General features: G+C 37.7%; 1 protein-coding gene and 1 long non-coding RNA gene across 3 annotated transcripts; both read left to right on the forward strand.

Moving 5' to 3' along the window:
• Window positions 1–756: 756 nt before the first annotated feature.
• LOC107274844 (vacuolar protein sorting-associated protein 52 homolog) lies at window positions 757–3,922 on the forward strand (the record flags this gene model as incomplete). The annotated part of the gene is made up of 4 exons (XM_015754400.2): window positions 757–947; window positions 1,042–1,126; window positions 1,224–1,427; window positions 1,514–3,922. Coding segments are annotated over 4 exons (906 nt in total), but the record flags the coding sequence as incomplete, so codon positions are not given.
• A 15-nt stretch (window positions 3,923–3,937) lies between these two features.
• Window positions 3,938–9,449, forward strand: LOC107274843. Of its 2 annotated transcripts, XR_003058084.1 has the most exons (4): window positions 3,938–8,570; window positions 8,651–8,715; window positions 8,802–8,868; window positions 8,952–9,449. It is a non-coding gene; the product is annotated as an uncharacterized LOC107274843 (long non-coding RNA). The 2 variants fall into 2 exon arrangements; XR_001539549.2 differs by having other exon boundaries at window positions 3,938–8,715.
• Window positions 9,450–9,479: the final 30 nt, after the last annotated feature.

The raw sequence follows: 9,479 nt of genomic DNA on the forward strand, positions 1-9,479 counted from the left end.
CCCCCCCCCCCCCCACTGTTATTTACTTGATAGAACTACCAACTATAGTACTGGGTTAATGCATATACAGCCTGTTACAGAACTGAAACAAGCTTGCCTAAACGCTTGATACAATGATAGCGTGGGTGATGCATACAGTATTGGTTGGGTGTAAAAAGGACTCCGATATTTGACCACGTTTTAATCAAGCCAGTTTATTGACAGTACAGAGAGGTGGATTCCAAAATGATGCTCATTTTCTCTCTCTCAATTCTAGGTTTAGATGCCCGCTGAATTAATAGCAGACAATAATTAATAGCGGAAAGAATCGAGCAATACATATATTTTTATATCTAATGCGCCAACTGAAATTGGTTTCGCGTATCCCCTCATACAATACATAGGTAGATCTTTTACGTGTTCATTATGTTATGAATATTGAACCTATAATCGGTCTATCAATAAATTAGCTTAAAGTGAGGGAAAATTAGAGCTCCTGAGCACAAAATAAGTGTTCATATAGTTCATATGTGAGAACGTACTAGGGACTTTGCATTTTTCTATCTGAAATTAAACTATTTTATTCGTTGACTGACTATTTATGACTATGTATGACAAGTTGTTTAACATTATATTCTCACAATGTACTCGTAAAAACATATTACGTTATATATAAATAAATGCTAATCAACGAGTGTTAATTATAAACCGTGTATAATTAATAAAGATAGGATTTTTAGTTTTTGTTTGATGATAATGCTCAAGTGATTTTTTTTATTACAGGTGATGGGGAAGACATTGAATGTCTTGTTGAAAAATCTTCAATCGTTTGTCGATAACTGTTACGATACAATTGCTTTATTCTTATGCCTACACTTAGTTATGCGGTATCAATTGACATGCCATAAACGAGCAGTGCCAGCATTAGACAAATATTGGGACAACCTTACATCAGTGATCTGGCCGCGGTATGTATTAATCGTAACTTTTACTTTAATAATCCCTTAACATAATCCCTTTTTATCCCTATAAACATAATCCGTTTTTCTCTCTTCATTCTAGATTTGAATACGTATTCCAGTTAAATATTCAGAGCATAAGAGATTGTGATCCTTTGAAGTTTAATAAAGAAATGGGACCTCATTATGTAAGTATCTGTCGCATAAATATTTGTAACGTATGCTTATTCACAATATGGCAGCGCATTATTCACAATAATGATATGGATCATGGTGACAATATAGATTACAAGGCGATATGCGGAATTCAGCGCAGCGATGATTGCAATAGTTGAAGGTTTTCCCTGCGAAGGAGCAACGCAGTTAATAGCCGAGTTGAGAGAAGCAGTCCAATGTTTTCTTTTAAGAATGGCAGCAATTTTTCCCCAGAGGACGCAGCAACTAGTGTTCCTGATTAATAATTATGACCTTATCCTGGGAGTACTCATGGTTAATAAATATTATTCCAGTTTTTATGAAAGTTTTTATTAAATCGAAGAATGTTTGAAATATATCTTATCTTTATTTTACTTTAGGAAAGAACGCGCGATAATTCAAAGGAAGCAGAGAGTTTTCGAGAACAGTTAAATACACGATCGTCTGAATATGTTGAAGAGGTGTTGAGTCCTCATTTTGGCGGTGTAATCCAGCTAGTAAAGGAATCGGAGGCGTTTCTAGAAAAAGGACAAGTAGAGGACTTGAAGCGACAAGAAGGGAAAGCACTGGCCTTGGTACAATCATTTACAAATAATTGGAAGCGGTCTTTAGAAGAAATCAGTGCCGAAATTTTGCGCTCATTTCCGAGTTTGGTACTGGGCGCAGCACTTGTTCAACGTTCAATGACACAATTAGTGCAATATTACCATCGACTTCACAAGATCTTACCAGCAAGTGCTAGGGCACAACTCACTAATATTCATCATATCATGGTTGAAATCAAAAAGTATAAAATAAATTATTGATAATTTATATTATCCAATGCGTTGAAATGAGCCTATCGGCTCATTTACCTTAAAGTTAGCCCTAGCATATAACATTTCATATCCAGTTTAACCGGATCGTTAGTCTAATCTGCCAACCTACACTTCAGCGATTTCATATATGCAAAGTTCCTTTTTACCCCAAATCGTAAAGAATGAAACTCATATGGTGACATTTGCATTACAAATCGAAAATTATTAAAAACAATATTAGTGCAGAATATGTTGTATATTCAGCTTTTTAGTCGTAAATGGCAGAATATTAAAAAAAGACAAGGGCTCAAGAAATTCTGTAAATTTCGTTGATTTTTAGTAACTGTATGCAGGCTATTGCACTATGAAAAATATTATAACATAGGATACAAACAGTACAAGAGGTGGATGTGGGAAGGAAGGGTGAGAAAAAGGTTCAGGAGTGCTGGCAAAAAAAGATTTGGAAGTTAAAGAGGTTTAAAGTTCGAGGCAGTAACCAACGAACTGAAAGAGGAAAATATGATTTGAGCAAATGAGGAGGTAGACAAGTAATGACACACGATGAAGAAAGAAAGTCAAAAATGAAAGAAACGAGTGAGCATATCACGATGGCAGGAGTAGCATGTAAAAAGGTAGGAGAAGGGAGGAAAAAAGAAAGATTTCAGAACCAAAAATCAAAAATGGTAGGGAAAAGATCAGAAGTATAGGACGTATAGAAGAATTCTTGGAGAGGAGAAGAGAAGACTTAGGAGAGAAAAGCGAAGAAGGAGAAAGGTGGGCCACCCAAAAAAGCGTGACAGGTGACCATCAGAAAAGGAAAAGCAGAATAAGAAAGAAGAATAGTTCAAAGACCGAAAAATGGAGAAAGGACGAGAAAGGGATAGAAGAAAAGATAAAAAACATATAGGACTTATCAGGAGTGGAGAGGGAGGCCTTCAGAAGGATCAAAGAGATAGAAAGAAGTTTACAAGCGTAAGCGAGACAAGAGAAGAACATACAGAAGAACAGAGAATAAACTAGCGCGCCACACGCGGCCTTCCGGCCACAGTGGCTTGCCGCCTTGCATCGCCTCGCGATGCAAGGCGCGCAAAACGCTTCGCGTTTTGCGTGTAAGGCACGACCGCTGACGTTCGCGCTTTGCACTCACCAGCCCACCGACGCTCGCACTTCGTGCTCGCCCAAATTTCTCTACAATTGTGCTTAATTGTTGGACAATCGTTTATATTTCATAGTTATATAATGTATTGAATATATACAAATACAAAGATTCAATTTAAACCGATAAATTCTTTAACTTCAATAAAAATGAATGTTGTAAAAACTTGATTTTGGTTTGCTAACTTGAGTAGAAAGCATTTTCATGATTTGATGTCAACAGGAAAAAGTTGTATTTTTGAAAGATCTGCAACTTTTCCATTTAACGTTTTTTTGTAGAATGCTTAGAATTCGAGTTACAGACAAATAGCCGTTTTTAGCGATTTTTGGAGGTGACCGCATTCTGCGTATATGTACAGGATCAAGCTCAAAATAGAACCATAAGGTTCTAGTGATGAGAGGAGTCACCACAAAAAATTTTAGCCCGATTTACTGAAGTCTCTCAGAGGTAATCGTGTAACATGAAAATTTTTATTAAATAATACACGAAAAAATCGTAAAATCAATCAAATTGTGCTCCCATTTTGAAACGACGTAGAGGATCGGGATAAAAAAAATAGTTTTTTAGTTTGTACGAGAGGAGACCTCCCCCAAAATTTCAGCCCGATCGGCCGAAAATTGCGTGAGATATCGCATCTCACACATTTTTCGCGATAGAAACTATAAGGCACTTGCGTATCGCGGTCGTGCCTAAAAAGGAGGTCCCTGTAAGTGTTAGACGAAACGGTGGAAAGAAATATGAGGAAATTGAATGTGTAGGAGATTAGGAAGAATATATACAGAATTTATGAGGGGGAACTGAAAAACTGGGAACAAAAGAGATGTGATAAGAAGTTACTATAAGGCAAAATCAATCAAATTGTGCTCCCATTTTGAAACGACGTAGAGGATCGGGATAAAAAAAATAGTTTTTTAGTTTGTACGAGAGGAGACCTCCCCCAAAATTTCAGCCCGATCGGCCGAAAATTGCGTGAGATATCGCATCTCACACATTTTTCGCGATAGAAACTATAAGGCACTTGCGTATCGCGGTCGTGCCTAAAAAGGAGGTCCCTGTAAGTGTTAGACGAAACGGTGGAAAGAAATATGAGGAAATTGAATGTGTAGGAGATTAGGAAGAATATATACAGAATTTATGAGGGGGAACTGAAAAACTGGGAACAAAAGAGATGTGATAAGAAGTTAAAAGAAAAAAAAAAGTAAATAAGGTCTACGTAGACAATGATTTAACAAAGAAGGAAAAAGAAGTACAGAAAGGGCAAATAGGGGCTAGTACGCAGCGAGAAGGGCAAAAATAGGATTTATGGAAATATGGGGAAATGGATGAGAATTCAGATGAAACGAGGGGAAAGAAGAGTTAAAGAAAGGCGAGGATTAACATACACAGATTGATAGGATAAAGAAAAAGGATAGATATAAGAGAAAAAAGAATAGGAAGGGGAGAAAAAGAAGAGGGGTAATGGTAGAGGAGGGAGAAAGATGAGGATTGAAAATGTCATTTTGGGAGGTAAGAGAGAAATAAAGAAATAAAGGGTGAAATAAGGATGAAGAATATTGAAAAAATAGTAAAAAAATAGTAAAAATAGTAAAAAATAGTTTTGTTGAAGACATGATTGGAGGAAAATGTGTGAGAAATTAGGAAGTGAAATACTGGAAAAGTATACATGGATCGTTCAAGGAATGGGGAGAGCAAAGAAGAGGCGAAAACAAGAGAAGAATGGTAATGCTAATAAAGACGCAAATAAAGGAAATAAGGGAGATCTGGCAAGAGGAATACAAGCAAAAGTGAAGGAGGGGAAATGTGATGTATAATCGAATGTATTGTAGAAAAAGAAAAAAGAAACTGTTAGGAAAAGTGGACGAAGAGTTTGAAAAATGGAGATAAAATAGAAAGAGGGTGATAATCGTAATGCAAGAATAGTCAATAGAGGGTGATATGGAGTTGAAGGAAAGAAAAAACGGCAAAAAACACCAAGAATAAGAAAAGGAACTGAGAGGAAGAGGGCTAATGTTCAAGAAAACGTAGAGGAGAATTAATGTTCGCCGGGAAATAGAGAATGGGAAGATGAAATACAAAAGAGAGGAGTGGAGAAGGAACTGATGAAATTAATAAGTAAAGAAAAGAGAGTGCGGGCGAGCAAGGAAACGAGATGGAAAAGGAGAGTGGAAGAGTTAACATAGTATGATAAGAGAGCGAAAGTGAGTGGTAGGAAATAAACTGAGAAAATATAGGAAATGGGGAAACAAGGACGTATGCGTATTGGAGAAGCGGAGGAGATGTGCAAGAAGAAGAGGACGGGATATAGAAGGATTTTTTTAAGTACATAAAAAGAAAAAACCAAACAAAGAAGTGGTAAGTGCAACAATAAAGGTAGTGAATTGGTACAAAAAAAATACTAAGGAGAGCTGCTACCACGGGTTTTCAACTGCTTGAATAAAACATACTAGTTTTAATGAATGTGAGCAGATTGGACGTCTCTTTGCTCCTGGAATTTTCTGCGGAAATGTAAGAAAAGAGGAAAACAAGGAGGAGGAAGAGAGAAGAAAGAGAGAAGAAAGTAAGCGAAGTGACCGTTAGCAATAAGGCAGGATCAAGAGAAGGAATCGGTTGGCGGAGAGGCAGTCAGTGTAGCATTAATAGAGTATACGGTAGAAAGTATTTGGAGGGAACTCAAAAACCAGAAAGGGAGATGCATAGCAAAGGTAAAGGGAAAATTGGTGGAAACGTTTTATCTGCAGAGACAACTTATTGTAATCTCAAAATATATAAAAATATTCGCACAACAATAAATGATTTAATACTATGTATTAAACAAGAAACGAAGATAACAAGTCATAAGGAAGTTGCAAGAGAAAACACGAAGGAGCAAAATAAGCACAGGATTGAATAATATATATTCCATATCATTGTATCTTCTATCAACGTTTTTCTGTTTTCGAGTACTGGTTCGTGATGTGTAATTTATACTATACTATTACTTCAAGCGTATGAAGCAAGGGAAAATTAAAAGTCAAGTTTATTATATCTAATAAGATCTGAAACTATGAATAATAAATTATTGATAACCATAGTTCGAAAAATGTGAATATCCTAATGTACTAGTGGAAAATTGAAGATGTAATACTTGGAAAAATTAGAAAGAAGTTAGAATTTACATGCAATATGTTGAATTACACGGAAAAGTTAGTAAATATTCTGTTTTTTTTTTTTTTAGATAATGAAGTACTTTATATAAATAAAAATATTTCAGTACATAAAACAATTGATAAAAATTACTGTGGTAAAAGCTATACCACATCTTGTATTACAGAAATAGTATACTAATTATTTTTAGAATAAGTGCGACAGTTAACAACATATAAACTTATTTTGAATTAAATAACCATTTATAACCTACCAATTATCTTTCCTAATTTTTTTTAGTGAACTGCAAAGAATGTCTACTGATTTTATACATTAGAAATACAGTACTTAAACAAGAATTTTTTTTTTAATACAGCACAATCTTTATCTGTCCATAGGTCACATGAGAAGTATTGTACTCAGGAGTCATCATGACAATTTTGCGAGTAGAGTGCACTACAGTAAATTCATTTCGCACCAGATAAGAGTATTATTTCCGAAGCGCCGGATTTTAGTGGTGAATTTTAAGCCCTTTGCTGCATACATTTTTTCTTACAAGCGATTTATTAAAAATTGGGTACTCGGCGGTTTTTGGGGTCGCTGATCACGAATCTGGGGTCAAATTCCAGATATTTAAAATAGCGGATCTAATATAGCTGATCGAAACGCAAAAAATAACTTGTTTTGAATTAAATTCTGTAGTGTATGTATTGCAACGCTATTTTCTTTTCTATCCATAAATAATTTTCCCGAGATATCGCAAAAGTAAGTCAACCCCGTGAATTCTCCAAAATCGAAAACGCGGCAAAAACTGATTTGGAGGTCAGGTATACCGCAAACGGGAAGGCTCGCTTATAAATCTGGAAAGGGATCTCGGATCCCTGTAGCTACAACTAATCCTAAAACTAACCTAAATCGATACATCTGAAAAATCTTAGATCTAAACTTAAGGACCCTAAATGATAATCTTAAAACTACTATCTCCGAGGGAGACACCACCAGACAAGAATCCTCGACGTAGTTGACCTTACTAGTCTGAAAATCTAAGTACTAAAGTGATAATCTTACACCTAAAGGCTAGCGGGAGTCCGAATCTCAAAATGTGTTGTTAAATGGGATGACTCAAGACTACAGAACTAAACAGTATGCCCAGTTCTACAGCCAGCTCGGCTGGGGGAGCGTCGTGGCGTTCCGAAGCAAGATAGGAAGGTTAAAAACTCAAGTTCGAATGAAGGAAACAGAAAAGATTCCAATTAGTTAATGCACCAGAGCTGTATTGAATCACAAATTCATGCGAAGCATAGAGTAGAAAAGTAGTTAAGTAACCAAAGAAGGTACTTGGCGAAGGCGTGTGGCAATGCTTAGGTGCGACAATCAGAAGTCAAAATATTTAACAAAAATCCTTAAAAGTAGGTTTACAAAGCAGGAAGAATTTTAAAAAGATAAGAGAATATAAACTAAAAATCGTATACTAACAAGAAAGGTAAGTAGTTATATACCACTTCTGGCCGTCACAACAAACCCCCACCACTGTCCCCTGTGAGTCATGGAGCGCGCAGCGCTCTGACCCCCTGCGCTGCACTATGGCGCCACCCTCTCGCCTACGTTACCAGCTCTCCCCTCCCCCGCGACACTGTGGTGGATCCCCCACCACGCGGCCCTGGTCATGAGGCCCGAAACCACCCAGTAGCAGCGTTGCATCTCCCCCAGGGGCCGTATCACGGTCGGTAATTATGCATTGACCGCCGGTCGGTAACTTTTTAATTACCCTACGGAGGTAACGTAGTAAAGTAGAATACGGCTCTTTTTTGTAAGAAATACCTTATATTATACAAGCATTGTACGCATTGGCGATACTTTTTCGATACCTTTAGCTATCGATGGGTGGTCATCCAACCCCCTAATATTTTACTCGGGATGAACCCTCCACATATAAAGTAATTGCTTCTGGAATGCTGGTGCCCCTCTTTTGCTTAATCTAGCGAACGATGCGCAAATACGGTTGGCGTGGGGGGTACCACTGTCTTGACCAACCCTATGTATTCCAGGCCCTCGTAACCCCCTACTACATGTGTCTCTTATTTGCAACTATGCAAAAAATCAGGGCTATGGTGGGGAAAAAGGTTACCTGTGAGAAGTCTTCGCAGCATCTCGTGAGTACATTGGTGATAGTTCAGATGGTACGAATATTATATAAAATTGAAGAGATTGGTGATAGGAGAAACAACGGTAAGTGTAAAAAAAAGTTCTTGTTCCTGCTTTCAACCATCTTTATTTTATCTAACGTTTACCCTGTTTTCTAGGCTAATTCGGGAAAAGAAAAAGAGAGTGCGGAAAAAAAAAGGAAATATTAATAAAGTGGTATGCATATCGGTGTTGAACTTGTATACATTTAAAAAAAAAGTTATTTTGTATCTGACATCTTTGACATTTATTTCTAGATATTACAAAAAAAGGACGAAGCGCACCAGGCCCCTTCAGGCTACAGCCGAGTGTCACCGGAGCTGTAAGTGTAATAATTTTAAACCTACACAGATTTTTATTTGATTTAAAAAATTGTATTTATCCGACACCTTTTACGCTTGTTTCTAGACGCAGCAAGGACGCACAGCGTTATCCAGCGTGATTGTTAACCATATATATATATATTACAGGACCGGTAAGTGTAATAATTTCAAGACTACCCTGTTTTGTATTTACTTTAAGCATATTTATTAACAACAAAAAACTGAAATGTTACAGATCATGGCGCCAAGACGGCCGGATACACCACCCTAGGGGGCAGAAGGACCATTCGAGGGGCCACTGCTGGACGGGATACCGCCGCCCCTCAATGCGTTCTTCGCCCGCTTTCACGAGGGCCAGTGCATATTCGGCTGTTTATACGTGCGGGGCGGGGAGGAGGCGGGGCTATACTACGGGTGCATGCGAGCGCAGACGCCCGAGCACAGGGTTCAGTACACGGCGCGTGTGAAGCACTATTTAAAGATCGACCCCGCGATAGATCTGCGCGTGGGCGTCTATGTACGCTGTGCTCGGTGTGTGATGCACGCGTATGCACCTGGTGATTGCATAACCTGCATAGGGTACTTCTGCGACAATAGGGAGCTGCTATTAAGGCAGGGGGTTGCAGAAGACCCTCCCCCGCCCCAGGTGTAAAATGTAATATGTAAATATGTAAATATGTAAATTTTTATTATATAGTGTATATATTGTGACGTTAGACACAAATGAAAACCGATAAGGTGGATCTTACGTCAGCAAAAACGA

The sequence above is a fragment of the Cephus cinctus genome, unplaced genomic scaffold, assembly GCF_000341935.2.
Source record: "Cephus cinctus unplaced genomic scaffold, Ccin1 Ccin1_scaffold0122, whole genome shotgun sequence".
In the NCBI taxonomy this organism is placed as follows: Eukaryota; Metazoa; Arthropoda; class Insecta; order Hymenoptera; family Cephidae; genus Cephus; species Cephus cinctus.